This window comes from Telopea speciosissima, chromosome 4 (genome assembly GCF_018873765.1).
Source record: "Telopea speciosissima isolate NSW1024214 ecotype Mountain lineage chromosome 4, Tspe_v1, whole genome shotgun sequence".
Lineage (NCBI taxonomy): Eukaryota > Viridiplantae > Streptophyta > Magnoliopsida > Proteales > Proteaceae > Telopea > Telopea speciosissima.
The window spans coordinates 16,403,527-16,424,797 of NC_057919.1; the positions used below are offsets into that span (position 1 = coordinate 16,403,527).

Genomic DNA, 21,271 nt, shown 5'->3' on the forward strand with positions numbered 1-21,271 from the left:
AAAGTAGGCTAGAGGGAAAAATAAAAAATAATTACCCATAAATTCCCATTTCACAATATTCATGGGTGTTTTTTGTTTTTGGTGGAAAACATTCATGGATTTAGAATTATAAAATGTTTAAGCTTTTGCGGCCAAATACATCATAATATACAAAAGTTCCTCAAATTATTGTCCACTATTTTAACTATCAAATAAAATCAACCCAATAAGATGATTATAAACTTTTTTTGTTTTGGTAAATATGATAGTAAACTTTTGATTAAGTAAATCTGCATTATGAATCCCACACACACAACATAGGCATGCGAGTTTCAAATTCCCATAATATAAACATCAATCCAAGAATTGGGTTTTATGGGCATTGGAGGGAAAAATAAAAAATTGTTACACATGTGTTTTAATTGGGTAGGCTAGGTCGGGCTAATAATAGGTCGGTCCGGTCAGGTGTCCAGCGGGCTAGAACCCCACATCGGGAACGACTAATTATAAATGTGTTTTAATAATCAGGTAGTTCCGATCCAGACTGGCCTTTAACTGGGTAGGCTTGATCGGGCGTGCCGGGCCAATAAGGGCCTGGAACTAACACCCTTAGTCTAGATGGGCTAATGGAGAAGATAGAGAATTTGTTGGTGTTGGGCCATGTTGGATCCAAGTTTATGTATTTAAGTGCCATATGAGTTGGCAAGCACTTTCCTTAGTGGAGTGTGAAAACCAATTGGTCACTTAGGGAAGTGTATGAAGTTGGTTATCTCTACTATGAGAAGAAAAAAGAGAATGAGTGAATGTTTGCAAGGATGAGTCTTCCAAGGGAGTAGAGCAGGTGAAGCCTTTCAAGTAGTGAAGTTTTCTAAGGAGGTGGAGTCTTCCTAGTAAGTGAAAAAGTGAAGTCTTCAACAAGATTGGATCTTTCAAGGGAATGAAAGTAGTTGGTGGTTGAAGACATTAAGCACGATGAAGTCTTCCAAGAGACACCTAGGAAGAAGTCTAGTGGAATTTGAAAGTTCAAGAGATACAACGTGTGTACAAGGACTAAGCGAGGAGCCAAAGTCAAGGTATGTAGAGTGAAGGGAACATGAGAGATGAGGTGTACATGGGCGCATGGGTTTGAATATCAAATCACAAGGGTTGTACTATTTTCTTTTCTCTTAATTCATAGTGAAAATTGGATCTCATTCCGTGAATGTAATTGATTTTTTAAAAAATCTTACACCTACATTTTTCTTGCATATCTCACATCGCAAAAAAAAGTTGTTTCCAAACCCCATAAAGCTGTGGATAAAGAAACACTCAGTCCTTTGCTTTATTATGCTTTTCTTCTGTGTTTTTTTTTTTTTTTTTTTTTCCTCTTTTCTATTCATTTTTTGATGTTCAAACATATTTTTGATGAAATATATAACCAAAAACATCAATAACAAACCCAACAGAATAAATCCAAAATCAGATCTGCATTCAAACAATATGATCTGGCAGGTGGGTTTTGAGTTTTGATCAATAAGATGTTGTAGTTGTTAAGGCCTGCACCAATTGATCTTCAGTGGAATTTCCAAGGTCCAGGGCTTCATAGAACCTAGCCTGTAAAAGGGTCCAACAAAATGTTGTTTGTACCCACAATATTGACTCAAGAATGATAAGCTTCCCTAATGAACCCGGGCTAAGTATAGTTCAATCAAAATTTCTTTTCGCTGAAAACCCCATTAGCCGGGAATTTTCTCTAGTCTGTTTTTTTTAATATAGTCACACTAAGCAAAATGGTAAATACAATTTTGATGAGGTCTAGGTAGGAGTTCTTCCACAAACCCAAGAATAGATAGCCAATGTAATATGTTCTCAATCATATCACAAGTTGCTCACACAATCTGAGAGTGCCTCCAACAATCCACTTCTAACTGCCAACAGCAACTCAACCTTATTCCAACTAAATGGGATCGTTTATATGGATCTTTTCAAAACAAAGTAGGAAAAACTGAGGTCTTCACTAAAAGGGAAATGAAAGTAACAGAAATGAAGAAAAGAGATAAGAGAAGTGAGATACGAAAAATGGACGTAAGAGGACATAAGAGGACAAAGGATAGCCAAGAAAATTAGAAAAATCTCAACTAAATAGTGTTGATAACGTGAATTCTTGTCTTCCAATAGGCTCTATCTGAGGTGATACTTGACACAAAGCCTAGACTATGCATGTCATTCTTCACAATCTCTCCTATGGTCATTTTAAGCCTGTCCCTAACTCTTTTAGCTCCTTCAATCTGGATCAAATCACTCCTCCTTACTAGTGCGTCCCCAGGCCTTTGTTGAACATAGCCATACCACATTAGACAATATTCTCAAAGTTTGTCGCTGATCGGGGCAATTCTCACATCAATCCTAATATATTCATTCCTCACTTTAGTCTCATATTAGCTCTAATACACTTCTAACCGCCATTACCCAATAATCCAGTTTGAATTAGTCTCTGCAGCCATCTTTGAAGCTTTTCATCACATTCAAATCCATATAAGACACAATGATCAATACACTAGGTTTGCATTTTTTAGTCGACCATTCATGTTTGAGTACCTGGCAAGATAGTCACTTCTGAATCTAATAAATGTGAAACTAACCCTATTTCCAGATTAAAATTATTGAATCTCCTTTCTATGAAACTAATCTGGGCAAGTCCAAAGCATAAGTGCCTCTAGAGATAACATATAAACCTTCCTCCTAAGGTTTAGATATAAAAATAAGGATTCTTTTGAGAAGGATCAGTAGTAACTAATTCAAAAAAAAAAACAAAAAACAAAAAAGAATTAGGTGGTTACGTTCCATTCAAGTAGATTAGGTAAGCCATTAAATCTTAATCCTGCATGGGTTAAAGAAACTGAAACAGAAAAAGAAAACAAGGGATTCAGATGACTCAAAATTCAAAATAATTACCATTTTAACATCAACCACTTAACAGATGCCATTTTACTTGGTAAGTCTAATGGTTTTATCAATATTCAATGGCTTTTGAAAATTGAGACCTTCAAAACAGTATTCTTCCTCTCAATAAGCTCAAAAACACAAACATCTCCCTCTTCTATATTATTTTTCTTTGCGAAGTCAGTCCAACCAGCACAAGCCTACCATGGCCACGTTTCATAATGCATCTGATAGGCCATTTTCTTCCGTCTGTATCTTGAAATATAACTCTTTCTAAGTTATTTGTCAAATGCCTTTTGATAAAGCTGGTCTTCAAAATCTGCACAAGAAAGAAGATATGACTTACACTTTGTATAAAACCCATACTTAAAGAGTAAATTAAAAATGGGAAATATCAGCTGGGATCTTCCAATTCTCAACTATATATGGAAACCTTTGGCCAACACTCAGATGAAGTCTATGTTTTCACTAACAAAGTTTATCTAACAGTGGGGAACAAGAGTACATGAAGCTGTTAAAGGTGCCTCTAAAACTAGTTTAACCAGAAGAATGCCTGTGACATAATTTACTAAAATCTGAATCAACATTAAGGTTTTCGGTTAGGAGCTTAACTCCCAACTCCCTTGAGCATAAGAGGAATGCATGAAAACGTTGAAGAAAGGGTGTCTAGACTTGAAATCTCTTGCTTCTCGGGTAGACTTCTTCCTCTTGCTATAACTGTAGAGAGGAAGTGATCATTAGCATCAGGCATGATTGCATTTGTTAACGTTCCTTTTATTATACCGCAGGGGTTTGAGATTTAGTTATCATTTTTTTATGTTCCATGGGCATATAGGGTACTATCTAAGTTGTTAGTTAAGTTGTTGTCGATAGGGTTATTATTACCTCCTATTTTGATAGCTCTTTGCTTCTTGATCTTGTTCTTCTGGTTCTTGGTCACTGTTGATCTAGTATTACAACAATCAGAGCAATATTCATTCAATAACCCAAGGTTGTTCTCTTCTCCTGATTAGAGAATATTTCAAGAATTTTGAGTGTGCGTTTGTATAAAAGGCGTATCCAGTGCACAAGGCCCCTGCTACTGTGGGGTCTGGGGAGGGTCATAATGTACACAGCCTTACCCCTGCTTTCGCAGAGAGGCTGTTTCCAGACTCGAACCCGTGACCACTTGGTCACAATGGAGCAAACTTACTGTTGCACCAAGGACCGCCCTCATATATATATATATGTGTGTGTGTGTGTGTGTGTGGTTAATGGGTTCCCTTGGTTAATCGAATATGTAAAACAAGGGATTTCTTTATCTGAAGACTACTTTGCTGTGATGCTGATATGATTCATGGTTCCTACAAAATCATTGCATGTGATACTATGTTTTTCAAGGTTCTAGATCTGAAAAAGGGTTCTAAAAGATTTGATCATCCCACCAGTAGATTGAAGCAATATTTTGGGATTGTGTACTTCTATTCCCAAATCACATTTGATTAAAATTTGGGTCAAATCTGTTGTACTGATTGGAAGTTCTGGGCTTCCATATTTTGTTCGATCTTGAGTTTATATATTCAATTTTAGCCCATATCTTTGAATCTGGCCATTAGAAGTTTATCAAACTTGGAGGTGTAGTTCTCTTACATGCAAACTCTACCCAGCCTTTCATGGTGATCTGAGGTGCTGATTTGGAGATACGAATTTTCTCCATCAGTCCATCTCCACCATATTATATGCCTCGTGATTGTTTAGAATGCTTGCTGTTTTTTTTATTTATTATTTGGTGATTACTTCACTGTTTTAGTGGCTATTCTCATAATATTTTTTTTAGACATGTTTTTTCTCTCAACCAGCATATAAACATAATTTTTTGGCATCCTTAGCCAATTATTCTCTCTGCGGTTTGGAGAGAATTACTCTTCATCCTGCGATGATTTCTTCTTGATTCTATTGATTACTCTACTACTGAAACTAATTTTGTTGTTCATATTATATTTTCTCTGATTTAATAGGTGACTCTAAACCTCATGTGGACAATGTTAATGTCCAAATTACATCTATTAAACTGAGTGAGGCTACCAATTATCTTATGTAGGCACAAGCTGTAAAGATTACATAAATCCAAAGGGTAAAAATGGATTACCTAATGTCATCCCACCATCTCCAAACAATATAAGATATAAAGAATGGATGCGTGAGAATGAAACTTTACTTGTATGGTTATGGAATAGCATGCAACTATCCGTGACTAGTTTTACACCACTGTTAAGGGTGTTTGAAATGAGTTGAAGTATAGTTTCTTTTAAGAAAAGAACCAGTCCTAAGTGTATGATCTTTTCATAAAGATCATTTATGAATCAATTTGTGAATATTATAGAACACTCATAGTTGTCACAAGGACTAGGTGACCCAAGGCGTTGGAGGGGCGCCTAGGCAACCAGGTGACCACCTAAGCATGTAGTATATGACTACATGTAATATAGTAATGATAGGGCGTACCCAGTGCACGAGGCTCCCGCCACTGCGGGGCCTGGGGAGGGACATAATGTATGCAGATAGGCTGTTTCCAGACTCGAACTTGTGACCACTTGGTCACAATGGAGCAACCTTACCGTTGCACCAAGGCCCGTCCTTTTGTAATATAGCAATGATAATTGATATAATTATGCTTATATGCAACATAGAAGCCATATCAACGCAATATGATATAACTATGCTAGTAGTGACACAATATGAGAAAACCAACATAGAATAAACAAAGCATAAGATATAGTCATAATATAAGCATATTCATCAAAAAATAAAATATTATACATAAATCAACGCAAAGTTGTGAAGTATCAACAAGGCATGTTGTTGCGTTGGACCCAAGAAAGTGCCAGGATTGCAAGGCGGCACCTTGACAACTATGAATGCACTTAAAGTCATATGAGAAGAACTCAGCATCTACTAACCCCTTTCTACTGATAAGAAAATATTGAAATCTCAGCCGTGGTTCGAGAACTTGCGAGATCTCGCCGAGTTTCTCGGTTTTTCAAAAACTCGAGTCGAGATGCCATACGCATTATAAAAATACACTTTCTCGGCAAGATCTCGGTATCGTCTCGACCCAGCCAAATCAGACCACTTTTGAAGTTTTTTTCCTGATTTTTTACGTTATAAAAATGCAATTTTTTGCCCCGAGATCTCGGTATCGGGTCTGGATATGGGTTTTGACCCATTTTTTCTCCCCATTTCACCCATCTAACCCATTTTATAAACTAAGCTACATGGACAGAACTCGAAAATTTCGTTGAGTTCTGTCCATAGCTCTAAAGAAAGGGAAAACAGCCCATTTTGCTCCATTTTCTTCCTCTTTCCTTCAAATCTTAGGTGGATTGCATGGTTTCAAGTGAGATTCAAGTGCTAAATTGAAGATTCAACTCCAATAGTCCAAGAATCATCACTTATTTCAAGAATTTTCAAAGGTATTTTCTAGTTTTCCCCAAATCTATTTTTTTCAACAAAATTTGTGTAATCCTTGATAGAGTAGGTTGTTTTAGTAGGACTCGTCGCCTACCAACCTATAGTCCAAAGTGAAACTCATATTTGGACTTGTTTTTTGGGAAATCTGGGCATGCCATTGTGTTTAAATGGCCTAAAATAGGCTAAATACCAAGTTTTAGACCCAAAATATGTGTAAAACCCACCGAGTTGGGGGTACAAGTCGGGAAAAAAAAAATGCAGCACCTCGTTGAGATCTCGACTCGTCTCGTTTTCTGGCTGGGCCGAGATGCCACCGAGACCCGAGTTTTACAACCTTGATCTCAGCATGCTTTTCAAGTACCAAATTTCTCTCTGGTTTAGAGAACAAGTATGTTTTTCTAATTTAAGAATAGTTTAATTCTCCATATACAAGACCATATTTTCTCAAGATTAATATGAATCATTTATGAAACTAAGTACACCATAACAATAACCATTATTATGCATATCTTCTTATATAAGTTAGGTCCTTACAGTTTTGCCTTCTCTCTTTCTTGTCTTGTTTTTGACCTTCTTGTTCTCTCAGCTAAGGGCTTGCGCATATGCTCATCCTGTTTCATACAGAATGTGTCTTCACCTGCATTTTTATCAAGCTAATGAAGCGAAGGACAATTGTTATAAAACGAAAACATCACTTAATTTCTAAAAATCAAATACCTTCTTTACTTCTATCCTTTTTTACTTGATTTGGTTCACACGCATAAGGTAGCTCTTCCATCTTCCTTTGGTCTTTGTTTTTCATTCGATTCTTTCTACAAAGCCCACTAGGTTTAGAAGTTGATCCAATATCACAAGTTGATGCAGGTCTCTTTCCCAAACTGAACTGGACTCCACTTCCTCTTTTTCCACTTTCAAGCATCGAACCTTTATTAAGAAGGTTGGACTCTCCCGGAGTATCAACATTATGTAAATACTTGATTTCACAAGCATTCTCATTGAATATAAGAACAAAGAAATGTGAATTGCCATCATATCTGAAAACTAGAAAATGACCAGCAGATATATTGTAATGCTTCAAGAATCCCTGCCAACCATTGTGGAACCAAACTGCTCCATCAATTTTTTTTAATTCTATGGACCATTCTCTTCCACCAGGAACCTCGAGGACTGCAACATCAGGGAGCTCTCCTCCAAATTTTCTCACAAATTCAACTGGGATCTCCTACAGAGATCCATATTGTTATTTCAACTTCCCTTCAACAATGATTTGATGAATAAAAACTAAAAAGTATGGAGGTAGAAGGATCAGTTCTTCAACAAGATTCTATATACAGCAGAAAGCATATTATGAAGACATATATCGGACTTGCAGCTAACAGTCCTACAAACAAAAAAAAAAACGTGCAGCTAACAGTTAGGACACCTAATCAAATGATCTGTCTTTTTGGTGTCTCCTTAAGTTGGACATTTGAACCATGATTTAAATAGTGGCAACTAATGACCATAATGAATTACCATGAAGAAAGCATTACCCAGCCATAAAGAGCACCAACGTTTTTTTTTATAAGAAACACAAAGAAAAGTTAATTACTATGAAAATAATGTAACACATGAGCTGAAACCTTTACAATTGTCTCTACAATTACAAAAGAGAGAAACATATATGTAGAATAGAAACTAACACTGAAAAAAAAGAACTTTTGACAAAAACCATGGCTCATGATCTTTGCCTTGAACATTCATTGTCCTGAACTCAATATCTCTAAATTACTTTTTAAATGCTAACCCAGTTTTCAATAACCAATATGACTCTCACACATCTGATGCAAGTCTCTTATTTTTTACTTCAAATATTCTTTTGTTTATTTCTAAATACATGCTCTAAACAATTGCCACTACAACTGGTGCACACTGAATAGACTGAAAGAGAAAATAAAAGGAGGGGAGGTCTATTCACTGGTCATTCTCTTTTGCTATTGAGCCAAACCTAGAGCATGACCATACCAATTGAGCAATGGCTTTTTGTTTTTTTTTTTTTGGGGTGTGGTTAGTGGGAGTTTTATTCAGAGGGAAGGGAAAGAAGGGGTGAAAAGCCCATGACTTGAGAAGGTTACAACCAAATGGGTAAAAGACTAAACAAAACAAATGGCAATTATAGAACAATTCAAAACATGGTAACGACAAGACACATACAAAGGTCAATCTCTAATTTCTCCGATCAAGGAATACCAAGTTACTATTAGAAATCTAAAAGATAACCCATCTAGAGCTCGATGAAGAAGGGACCAATATGCAAAAGAGTCCCACATATCACACCATATTTCATGTGATTCTTTCGACTGCTCTTTAAAGATGCAAGCATTTCTCTCTTTCCAGAGTACACCATCCAATCGCATGAAGCAGAGGTTTAAGTAAATGCTTCCTTGCTTTCATTGAAAACTTTGGCCCTCCATGAATCAAAGACTGATTTCATACTACCTCGGATTGGGTTAGATACTTCAAATAAATCCATGAACCACAGCCATATTACATAAGAGGAGGAGCAATGAATAAGCATGTATACTATATCTTCAGTGTTCCCTAAAGAAAGAGGCCATCTGCTTGCTATAGAGACCCCCTTTGGTTGACAAAATTCTGCAGTCTGAATATGATTCCTGGCTACTGTCCCATAAGAAAAAAGTCTCTCTAGAGGATGCTTTGCCTGCCATACAACTGCATAAGGACAATCACCAACTGGGAGGTGAAATGCATAGAAGGAATTTGTAGAAAAATACTATTTTGATGAAAGATTCCATATCCTTCTGTCCTCTGCATCTCACTGCATTTCTTCACCTTTTCCATAAGCAAGTTTATTATGGAGCATCAAGGCCATGAAGATTTCAAGATCTGATGAAGCTCCTTCACTATAAGGAGTCCAAATTCCTTGACCAAAGTTTTGGGGTTTCCTATATATTGTATCTGTGTGGAAAACCCTAGAAACAAGCAAAGGTGAAATCACTTTGTGAGTTGGAGAGTGGTGTAGAGAATTTTTCAGGTTTGGTGGAAAATCTTTGATTCTTTCGGGCGGATGTAGGCATTCATGTCAAACCATGCTAAATTCCTCGTGTTGTGTGATTATTTTGCTTGGTTTCTTCCTCATGGTTGTGCGTTCGTTCCCAACACAGAGGGCTGCTACCACGGTAATTTGAATTCTTGGTAATTTATTCTAATTTTTCAAATAAAACGGGCACTTCTTCTTATAGAGGCTTATCACCTCTGCCTGTTAACAGCTGAAGGATTTTGATGAAAAGGATACGACACCATAATTCCTCTCCATATAACTACACCATAGGGTGTTGTAACTGAGCCTATACTCCATCCACCACCCACCTTATTTGGCTTTTAGAATCCGACGGCACAGTTCAGAGCCATTTACCAAGCAAACGTTGTGTTAATAGGAGCAAGAGGCTTAAACCCAATAAATCCTCACTCTCTCTCTCTCTCTCTAATATTACAACTATCTTTCCAAAAAAAACAAAGAAGCTTCTTTTCATCAATTATGAGTGGTGATTGATGGGTTGTTGACCTAATCATTTCAATTTTTGAATTCTAAAGAATGGACTTTTGTAATTTCAACTAAAAATTTAAAAAAAAATTCATAAATTGGGACAATTGTCACCTGAGGATTTTATATCCCCTTTTTGATAGGTAAAGAAACTTTTATTAGCAGAACAAAGCTTGGCAAGCTACAATCCACTGAGACACACACAACAATAACAATCGCTACTTAAAGAAATGAAGCAACGAAACAGAAAAACAACACTCAACAATATTCCAGAATGAGATAATCCCAACACACACCGAGTCTCTCCTAGCCCCTGCGTTGAAATTTTAGAAGAATCTGGAGGGGGAGAGAGGACACTTACGAGCTTCCCATCGCGGATGCTTGGTTCGAGGATGACTTTGAAGAAATGGGGTCTCCTTGCCTGTGAACTCTGCCTGTGGGATAGCGTCCGGTGACTCAGCATGGTTTCAGCGGTAGTTGAACAGTCCAAACACGGATTTTAAACACAAGTGAGAAAGAAAAAAGAAAACTTAAGAGAAACGGCAGGGGCAGTGTGCTGTTCCTCCCGTTTTGCTCTTTGAGAAACAGGATGCTGGGGTTCATAATTTAAGAGCTATGAAGATTTTGAACCAAATCATAAACATGATTTTGGGGAGTTATGATCCCTGAAGATCTTAACCTGAAACATAAACCAAATAAAGAAAGAAAACTCTTACCAAAAAAATAAAGAAAGAAAACCAATCGTATCGACAGAAGCCAGCTTGGATTTTTCCATTCCTATCTGTTTCATCTTGCTGCATTTCTTTCTCTTTTCCATATTTCCCGCTTTCGGCCATATCATTAATGAGCCCAAAACGGAAGATAAGCTGTTGTCCACATTCCCCATAATTTAAGAACTTCAAAGACTCTAATAAACCAAACCCTAAACATGATTCTGGAGAGTTATGATCCCTGAAGGCCTGAACCTGAAACGTAAACCAAACGTTTTCCAACTTCTACGGAAGCCAGCTTGGATTTTTCCATTCATGTCTTCTGCATCTCGCTGCATTTCGTCACCTTTTCCATATTGAGTAAGGTTCCGCAGTTTCCCGCTTTCGGCCATGTCTGAAGAGTAAGGTACCCTCCACGAACCCTTTCAGCAAGAAACCTAAGCAGTTTCCCGCGTTCGGCCTTTCCTTTTTCTTAGAATAATAAACCGATCCAGATGGTTTACGGCTTGCCTGCCCGTAGCGGCCAGAGCAGCGCACTAATGAGGCGTGGCACAATGACCGCCTTACTCCTGTCCAAACGTCTTGCCTGAACGGGGGTAAGGCAGTCATTGTGCCGCGCCTCATTAGTACGCTGCTATGACTGCTACGGAAAGCAGGCCGTAGACGATCCCGATTGATAATAAACTAGAAGTTCTGTCCAAATCCAAATAGGGCAATTGAAGAAACTTAAGCCCAACTAGATGTCTTAACAACTTCATCGTACAAGAAATCATCAACATTAACGCAACCCCGTGATCATCATCGTCGGGTTTTTTCGGTCAGTTTTGAAAAAAATACTAAAATGTAAGGATGGGTTGCTAACCCTTGGATTAGGGGTGTCAATTTAGGACTAGAACTAGAAATTGGAACCGATCCGGATCGATAGGAACCGGACCACCCAATAGCTTATTGGGATGAATCTGGTCCTAGTGATATACTATTGGTCCGGATCTCCCAACGGTTCCAGAACCGATAGCCCATTAAGGACCCGATAGCACCGAAAACCGTTGGAACCAGATGATATTTAACAAATCGAATGGGAAATTAGAAGTCTAAAACCCTAAAAGGCTTTCGTAACCTATTAATAGTATTATATATTGCTTAGGACTTTTACATGGCATTCTTTTGTTGCTCTTTAAGTTATCAGTATATGAGTTGAGTTTGAAATGAAAATCATGACCTCTTAAGGCTATTTCCATATTTATATATGCATCAATGTCTTTATTTTGGGTTCTACATAACTATATCTATGTATGATGAAGCTCTTGTTTTCCTAGAAAAATTCTCTCTGTCTTTATTTTGGGCTCAATAATGTTTGGAACCAATTAGGAACCGAAACCAGACCACCCATTAGTTATCGGTCCTAGGTCTTAGATTTGGATCCGATAAGTTTATTGGTCCAGTTATGGTCTTGATTCCTTAGAGCCAGAGTCGCTAAGGATCCAGACCAATAGCCCAGAACCGAACCAATTGACACCCCTACCTTGGATAGGGAAATGGGTAACTTAGTCCAAAAAAGATATTGGCTCTAGATAAAGTTTGGGAAAGATCATGCCATCTAGACGCGCACATGTCGCCCCTGCACCCTAACACAGGGGCACGTGAAATGATCGTCAATGTACAGGGCCGGCGTGTCAGGCACGATCGGGTGGTATTTTTTCTTCCATAAAGTTTTTAGCGAAAGCAAATGAAAATTGCTACTTAGCCCACTATAACATACCTATTTGAGGCGGTAAAATGCCAGACTTACGAATAGAATAACTTCCCCAATCAAAGCCTCACCAAGAAAGTTTAATGAATCTAATTGTTGGAATAGATGAGAGCAATTGACTGGAAGACATTGAATTGCCAACCTTTGCTTAGTCTTATGAAAAGCTCTGAGTTTATTGATTACTAGCCCTCAACCCTTGAATCGTTATCCTCTCCTGTCCGCTGCTTGGACAGGACTGTGTTATCCCCTCACATGGGGGCGCAAAATGATGACCTAACCCCCTGCCTGGGCAAGGTTAAGTCGTCATTTTGCACCCCCATGTGAGAGGACAGCACGGTTTTGTCTGGGCAACGGAAAGGAGAGGAAAAAAATTCCTCAACCCTATTCTTTTATTCAAATTACTGTTGTTGAAAAGTATATTTAGAGGCATTTTAAAAAAGCAACACCAACTATGAACTTGTGAAGGGTGGAAATGGGTATCGAGAGATTATTTTGGAACATACGAAATATAATGATGGGTGAATTGTCCTCTATGGGTGGAGGGAAACTTGATCCTTTTTTTTTTTCATTATGTAAATAAGATGGTGTAATTTTTATTTTATTTTTTTTGAGTTAGAACGGTGGAGGAATCAGTGGGCTCCCTTCACCATCTCTGGTATGTTTTTTCAAGGAAAAACCAAGTAGTTGAGTGAAGTTAAATTCATGCGCCCTATTTTGAGATACCCAATCCAAAATTCCGAGTAAGGCAGATTTGGATTATGAAGAAAAACGTGCACTGGCAAAAGCATATGAGAGACATGGCTCGCGAAATCAAAGAGTGGAAACAGGCCAATCTATCTTGCACATATTGGATTGGACCTTTCGAGTAGGAGTGTAAATGAATAGTTAAAATTTGTTTCCGTATCCGTATCTGTATTCGTTAGCACTATCCGAATCTGTCCGAAAACTAAACGGATGCGGATACGGATAGGCTATAGCTATCCGAAAAGCTATATTTATATGTAAACGGATAAAATATCTGATCCGTATTTGTGTCTGTATCTGTTTAGCACTATCCGAATTCGTCCGATAGCTAATCGGATGTGGATGCGGATATAGCACTATCCGAGCCAAATCCGATCCGTTTACAGCCCTACTTTCGAGCTAGAGTGTCAGTCACACTATTAGTCTCTCTAGGAATATAAGCAAAAGTGATATACTGAAAACAGAGGATAAGATGATGACTGGGTGGCATTTTTCACCCAGGGGTGGGGCGGTCATTTCGTATTCAGTTGTGTTTGGATGCAGGACACACCACAGCACACGACCGGGTGGGATTCTTTCACCCTTTATTTATTTTCTTGATTCTGTGGTGGATCCTTTTTTTTTTTGGGTTTTTTACAAATATCCCCCTGAAATGCCCATTTGTCTAAATGCCCTCTACAACTTTTCTAATTATAAACTCTCCTTTACTTTCAAAACAGTGTAACGCTTTGGTCCAATCCGTTAATTTGGGATGTTCGACATTAGTTTTAGTGAATCTAATGACCAAAATGCCCCTCCAATAAAAACCCATCAAAATTAAAAAATAAAATAACCAAATTGCCCTCATCTTCCCCAAATCTTTTTTTTCCCAAAATCATTTAGGGTTTGAACCGATCTGGAAAACAAGAGATTTGGGGAAGATGAAATTTCTTAAAGTTACAAAAAAATAATTTAGAGACTAGTACATACAACGAGATTTACTATAGTACTCTTCAAATGTTGCACCATCCAAGGCCCTTGCACCTTTTTCTCTTGTATGTCAATAGCTAGCTTTGAATCTGATTTGGTAGATATCTTTTGAATATTCTTTTCCATACATGGCACCAAACACCTATATATGGCAAGAAGCTCCATATACAAAACAGACCTTTCAATTCCAACTCTAGTATATACAAATATAGGACCTCCAGAATCATTGGGATCCAAGCCAAGATGTTCTATCCCATCACAATGTAAAGAACCTATGCCTGCAAGAGGGAATGTCCAAGAACAATCCTATAAGATTCTGTACTGGGTCTTATGGATGGGCCGAAGAGTTTGCTGTTGAGCATGCAATTCTTCAATGGTTGTCATTAGTTTTTTGATTTTTTTTTTGGCATGTTCATTTCTCCTGTGTTTGATATTTCAAATATTCAGCTCTGTAATCAATGCATAGGTTTTTTAGGAGAAAACAGATATATTGATTCACAGTTTAGATTTATAAATAATTGAATCTATTCAATCATATGAAGTGGTTTTGTGTATTCAATATTAGGATTTGAATCAATGTTTCTTTACCATAAATTTCGAGTAATTTTAATCTGCAACTGGAATCAGTCACCTCCAATTATGTTCCAAATCGGTTAATCGGTATAAATTGGCCAAAAAACCAAGCCCGCCGGAAAAGCTATGCCAAATTGGCTGGAAACAGGATCAATTGCAGACGATCCCTATTCCTCGAACCCTGCTTTTGGTAGGTTTAAGTTGTTGGATACAAGGCATATTTTAACTTTCAAATCCAAGACTGCATACTACCATCAATAGAGAGCTTTATGATGGTTTGCTTTGGTTGAGACTCAACCAAATCTTTCCAAGTTTGTAATGTTAAGTATAAAAATAGGAGCTTGAACTGTGTAGCAGACTATAACTGAAAATGTGATGGGAAGTAGACAGAATAAGGGTTCCAGCAGATTGGCTACCTATCACTGGTTAAAACCATGTAGGTTATGTACTGTGTGTTGTTGCCAATAATATATAGTGTGACCTTATTAAAAAAAAACAGATGTGTTGTAGATTCAAATTCAATAGGTTTTTTGAGATCATCCCATCAATAGAGATGTATTAGCAATTTTCCATTGTTTCCTGACTAATTCCACTGAAAGAAACATTGTTTGACTTGTCACCACAAATCCGTATGGTACTCAACTACTCCAAAAATCAAATGCAATCAAGTCCTCTATGGCATAAAACATAAGCAATCTCTAAAATTATGGAGAAATTCTTTATCTCGATTAACAAAAGGTTTCAACAGCTTTGTTGAGGGAAAGAGAACGCTACCTGGGTGCTTAAGGTGCGCCCAGACACAGGTGAGCAAAATGACCGCTGCACCCCTGAAAATTTCCACCTTCCATGAGGGCATAGTGGTCATTTCATGCACCACTGTGTCTGGGCGCACCGTACGTACCCAGATAGCATTCTTTCTCTTCTTTGTTAGTTATTCCTATTACTACTTTTTGGGGTCATGGGTGGGGTTGGGGATTGTGGGCTAGAATGCTCTACCTCAATAAGAAGATTGAATTACTTAATAAATTCAGAATCTGTACCAAAAATAAAGTATTTATTTTGCCGAAATAATCATAGTAAACCAACACTCATGGTAATCCAGCAAGGCAAGGGATTACTACTCATGGGATGTTTCTCAGGTTTTAGCATGAGTGACACTTGAGCATGCTATGTTCCAATCCAATCCAGGGCCAACAAGATCACTGATACTATCTATTTTTGTATGAATAGGTTATGACACAAGGTCATCTTCCCAACTTTAATGAAAAGAGACAGCACTAGCTTCTCCACTCATTTAAGGATTTGTTCAGAGCTTTTGATCCGAACAGCATGCCTTGCCATCTTTAGAGCAAATTGAGATCCATTAACAAGATGAGAGATTTAATACCCATTCAGTATTGTTTGCCATTCAATAATTATTACTACTGAAATTTAGTACTGATGCTACAATAACAAGTCAATAAATTATGTAATATTGTATGTTGTTTCTATTATTACTGTATAAATATTCAGGAAGACAAATCATATAAAAGCAAAAAAGGCAAAAGCTTGACTACATTCATTCCATATCATAATCACATGAGAAGATTTCGCAGGAAAAAAAAGGAGAATAATGTTGAGTAAAAGGAAAAACACCCCTTTTCTCTGATTAATTAATTGAATCAAGGTTTTTAAAGACTTCACACTTAAGAGTGAATGAGTAAGCTAATTCTTCTTTTCTGTGTCACACAAATACCAGGAGGCTATTTAACCCAAAAAAAAAAAAAAAAAAACGATAACAATACTAATATACCATGGGGAAGGAGGACAGGATCCTTTGCATCAGATGGGGAAGGTGGTTTCTCCTGTATCTTTATCAGTTTGTTCTTGAGAAAAGAGTCATAGATGATTCCATACTCTCATATGAATAAGAATATGGGTGTGGGGTGGGGGTTGGGGTAGGGGTGGTTGAAGAAACAACTGATTACAGATAGATAGACAAATGAAGATATGACCCAACATGACCAAAAAGGAAATCTTGCTTCTGCTCCATCAATGTAAAGATCCATACAATACTTTCACAAGTAAATAAAAAACCAGTTCAACACAAAAAAGGAGTTAATAGCCAGTCTACTTGGCTCCCTATTCAGCAGAAGTCCTATTGATTATATTTTAACTCTGGTTCTGCTTCTTCAACAACACGGAAGATTGAAATTTTGAGCTCCATACCTTTAGCCTTAGATAGTTCAAAGACACAACAATCTCCCTCTTTTAGTTTATTGTCCCGAACGAATTTGGACCAACCCGCACTTATCATGGCCTTACGTTCCTTTATAGAGCACCGAAGTATCCATGTTCTCCCATCTGAAACTGATACTTTGACATTGTGCAATCCGTAGTTCAGGTACTTTTTGGCAAAAATTTTTGGAAAATTCTGTAAAGCAAGAAGACAAAATGCTGGATAAATGATATACCTAGAGATGTAATTGACTTTTGAAACAAACTGATGCAAAGGTCTCAGCAGAAAAAAAGAAACAAAATGCTTGTTTCCACCAAATCCATAGCCCCAGAAACCATTACAGACACTATAAGTAGAAGTCTGAAAACAATCACAACAGTGGACTACATTCCAAGAACTTACCAATACCGTTCCCTTGTACACATAAGATGGTTTCATGATTATCATAACAGAAGGATTTTTTGTTTTAAACATCTGGGCTGCGGAAATCGCCTTTTCTCTTTGTTGGTACATCACCAACCTCTTACTTGCTGCCACAACCCTATTATACCTCTGAGATGAGGGCATGCTCACATTCTCTTCATCTTTAGAATCAAGGTGTTTTCCTGCATCTTTGATCAAAATAATAACAAACAAGAATAATTGTTATATTTGTTGTATGAAAATAGCACCTGGTTTTAAAAGGTTACCGGGTTCAGGTGCTGAAGTACTGTTCCTAGCTGTAAATTCTTTGCTTCTACATTCTTGCTCCAAACAGTTGGATTCAACTTCCCGAATAGCAGTTGCTGAAAGTTCACTCCTATTAAACTGAGGGCTTACTTCTTCACAAGAAGGAAGTGGAACAAAAGGTAGGGAATTGTCTGCATCTGTGTTCTGATGTTGAGCATCGTCGCCCATGCTAAGTGAGGAAGTCTCTGTTGCTGTAAACATGCTTGTTTCATTTTTAGAATTATCGGAAGAAATCTCAATCACTTCCATTTCATTCTCAGCATCAAAGATAGGACCTTTGCCTTTGTTTCCAGTTAGTCCACTTCCATCACCCAATTCTCTAAGTTCCTGATGCTTTCTGTTTCTCGTCAACTTTCGAGCAGAAAAACTTCCTCTTGGTCTCCCTCTCTTCCTTTTAATAATCCGTAGCTCTTGAGCTTTGTCGATAACCTCTTCCGTCGAAGAAGGCAGAGGCTGGAGTGAAGGAAAGGCACCCAAGTGTTCCACAGGATCCTCTTCCTCTGGTTCTTCCTTTACGGGGGTCAAGCATTCAGTGTGATGCTTTCTGTTTCTCTGCTTTCGAGCAGAACTTCTTTTTCGTGGTCTCCCTCTCCCTCTCTTAGTAATCCGTAGCTCTTGAGCATTGTCGAGAACCTCATCCGTTGAAGAAGGCAGAGGCTGGAATGAAGGAAAGGCCCACAAGGGTTCCACAGGATCCTCTTCCTCTGGTTCTTCCTTTACGGGGATCAAGCATTCAGTGTGATGCTTTCTGTTTCTACTCTGCTTTCGATCAGAACTTCTTTTTCTTGGTCTCCCTCTCCCTCTTTTAGTAATCCGTAGCTCTTGAGCATTGTCGAGAGCTTCATCCGTTGAAGAAGACGGAGGCTGGAATGAAGGAAAGGCACACAAGGGTTCCACAGGATCCTCTTTCTCTGGTTCTTCCTTTACGGGGATCATGTGAAGATTAGATTCTTCAAGATCGTCTTCACTGTCGCTTGGATAATCTATCTCACAAGCACCCTGATGGAATATAAAGACAGAGAAAGTCGAATTCCCATCGTATCTGAAAACGAGAAAGTGACCAATAGAAATGGAGTGATATTCAAGGAATCCCCGCCAGCCATTTTGAAACGTAACTGATCCATCGACTTTCTTAACTTCTACTTCCCACTTTCTCCCAGTGGGAACCTTGAGGACTGCAACATCTGCTATTTTCTTTGCGTATTGCCTTGTGAACTCTTTCGGGATCATCTGCAAAGCCCTCCATAATGTCAAATTGTATGAATGTAATTTCTTCTGCATGTCTAAACTGGCATCACAACCTAATAATAGATTTGGTTTGTAAAGATTGGATTTTTTTTTTTTTTTTTGGAGTAAAACTAGGTTACAGTCCACTGGCATTTGACGAAGGATCTCAGTGAAATGAAAAATCTGAAAACCATTACAAGATGGCAAACAAAGAGTAGCAGAACGACGGAAGGAAAGAGAGGGTGAGAGAAACTTACTAGCTCTCCACTTTCAAGACTTGCTTTGGCGATTATCTTGAAGAAATGGGGTTTGGGACTCGAAATACGAGAGCCTTCTCGGATTCTCCGGCGTCGTCGCATCTTTCAGTGTACGGGCTCTGCTAATCTCTTAAACTGTGAAGGGATGAGAACCGTGATGAGTGATGATGAACTGACTATAAAGAGAAAGAGACAATGGAAGAAAACGAGAACAGAAGCAGAGGAGGGCAGTCAGGTGTTTCCCCCATTTCTATTCTGGATCTTCGGATCTCATTCTCCAATGGAGAATACGGATTACGACAAGACAACCCACACTAGGAATTCTATATGTCCTAAAAGAAAGAAATTTGTCCGATAATCGCGTAGTTGATTAAAAAAAAAATGGAAGTAAAAGTTAGCCCTTCTATTACCCTTTAATTACAGCAACGACCCACTTGAAGCAGAGGTCCTACTGTTATAGGAGATCGATACTCGATAGAACTGAAAAGGAGTTCCTGAAACTACAGCAATCATGTCAACAATTCCAGTTTCTGCAAAAAATGATTAAAAGCACAACTGATTGAGCTGGTTTCTTGTACATGAGATAATTTAGGTGGAACCCTTCTGCTGTTATGATTAGAGATCTTTTTTTCAGTTAATGCAGAAGGAACAGAGGTCTCCCTGATGGGTTCATCTTGGGTTATGGTAGAAATGATCGGGTATGAATTCCTTTCTCTTTGTACTGAACTGTTTCGCTCTGCTGGTTGTGATCTCTTACTCACTTTTTGATTGAATGATGTTGTATGAGCAAAGTTTTTCATTTCTAGGATTGCTAAATTACCCTGTTTTTCAGATTTACTGCATCTTATTCAACCATTGCCAAGTTAACATTGTTTTGAAGGATAAACGTTTATTTTTCTGGTTTTGGTTTCCTCTCCCCTCCATCAATTTTTAATTTTTCTAATGAGAAGACTCACAGACTCTTAATTGATCTTGAGACTTATTTACAATGAAGATAATCTAGCACTCCTCTTAGATTATTTGGCTTTACATTCTGAATCTAGAATATGAGGTCTCTTCAATCCATGATAGTGGCTTGGTTCTCTAGGAGGGAGAACAGTTGTGGTCATTCAGGTTAAGAACAACCACCTTAGAATTTCCTTCGATATCTATATGAAGTTCCTTGAGTGCAATTGCTACGATTCTCTCTGCTGTTGCAAGGCATTCAATCTTAGTGGACACCAATTCTTGGATCTAATTATTCATTCAAACTTGCTAGAACAAAACATGCTTCCAAAAAATAGCTTTACCTCATCTGGAATCGATGAATACGGCGACATATACGAGATGCATCAACTTAGATGGAAACTCCTAATTGCCACAGAATTTGGTTGTAGATATGTCAGTTACGCTCGTCACCCTATCGAATTCAAGTGAGTTTATCTCATAGTCAAGGGATCAACTCCCCCCACCCCCTGTGGGGTTCTGATCCAGAAGTATATTTCCTTGATTCAATAAAGCAACAATTAATTTTTCTGCCTGTTTTGTATACAAGATTACATTGGCTTTCTAACAGACTCCTAAGAAGTTTCTTCCCCCTTTGGCTGAACAAGGAGTAATGTCACAATAAAACAAGAAAGGGCGTACCCAGTGCACGAGGCTTTGGTCACTGCAGGATCTGGGAAGAGTCATAATATACACAGCCTTATCCCTGCTTTGCGGAGAGGCTGTTTCCTGAATGTCGTAATAACAAGTTAGAGTTAATTAAATGATTGAGACTTCAACATAAAAACTTCCTATCAGCTTAAGTTGGTTCCTTCATTCTAGTTTAGGAAATTCATCAAATAAAACAGTATCATATTACACATCCAAGAGTAGCTTTTCAGCAAAAATGGCATCATGTTATACTTACTACAGGAATAAGCTTTTACTCTTCCCATGAACTCAGACATACAACTGAGAATATATTGAATTAGATATGTATTTATTAGGTAGAACCATGGTTGTGGCTATCTTTTCCTTTCCAATTTTACCTCCAACACATTATTGTTTTAATTAATCCGCTTATTAGGTATACAAACATGGGATTTTAGTTGAAGCTATCTGATTCCATATCCAAATCCAAGTAGGACCATATCCAGTTCCCAAAATTAAAAAAAAATGGTCCTACATTTATGTTAGATAAGAATTACAGTTGTGTATGTAAGCTTAATTTTGACG

At 37.9% G+C, this 21,271-nt stretch overlaps 2 protein-coding genes across 5 annotated transcripts; both read right to left on the minus strand.

Moving 5' to 3' along the window:
• Nucleotides 1-6,881: 6,881 nt before the first annotated feature.
• LOC122659018 (B3 domain-containing protein At4g01580-like) lies at nucleotides 6,882-10,358 on the minus strand. The gene is made up of 3 exons (XM_043854183.1): nucleotides 10,257-10,358; nucleotides 7,069-7,573; nucleotides 6,882-6,988 (listed from the first exon to the last, which is right to left on the minus strand). Exons 1-3 carry the CDS (start codon nucleotides 10,356-10,358, stop codon nucleotides 6,882-6,884), a joined length of 714 nt encoding a protein of 237 aa, XP_043710118.1.
• Nucleotides 10,359-16,633: 6,275 nt separating this feature from the next.
• LOC122660501 (B3 domain-containing transcription factor VRN1-like) lies at nucleotides 16,634-19,237 on the minus strand. 4 transcript variants are annotated; one of them, XM_043855833.1, is made up of 6 exons: nucleotides 19,073-19,237; nucleotides 18,525-18,818; nucleotides 18,142-18,326; nucleotides 17,549-17,937; nucleotides 17,262-17,464; nucleotides 16,634-17,054 (listed from the first exon to the last, which is right to left on the minus strand). In XM_043855833.1, the coding sequence occupies exons 1-6, from the start codon at nucleotides 19,172-19,174 to the stop codon at nucleotides 16,779-16,781; spliced, it is 1,449 nt and encodes a 482-aa protein (XP_043711768.1). In that variant the 5' UTR covers nucleotides 19,175-19,237; the 3' UTR covers nucleotides 16,634-16,778. The 4 variants fall into 4 exon arrangements, with proteins under 4 accessions (XP_043711768.1, XP_043711769.1, XP_043711767.1 ...); XM_043855834.1 differs by having other exon boundaries at nucleotides 17,268-17,470; XM_043855832.1 differs by having other exon boundaries at nucleotides 17,262-17,470.
• Nucleotides 19,238-21,271: the final 2,034 nt, after the last annotated feature.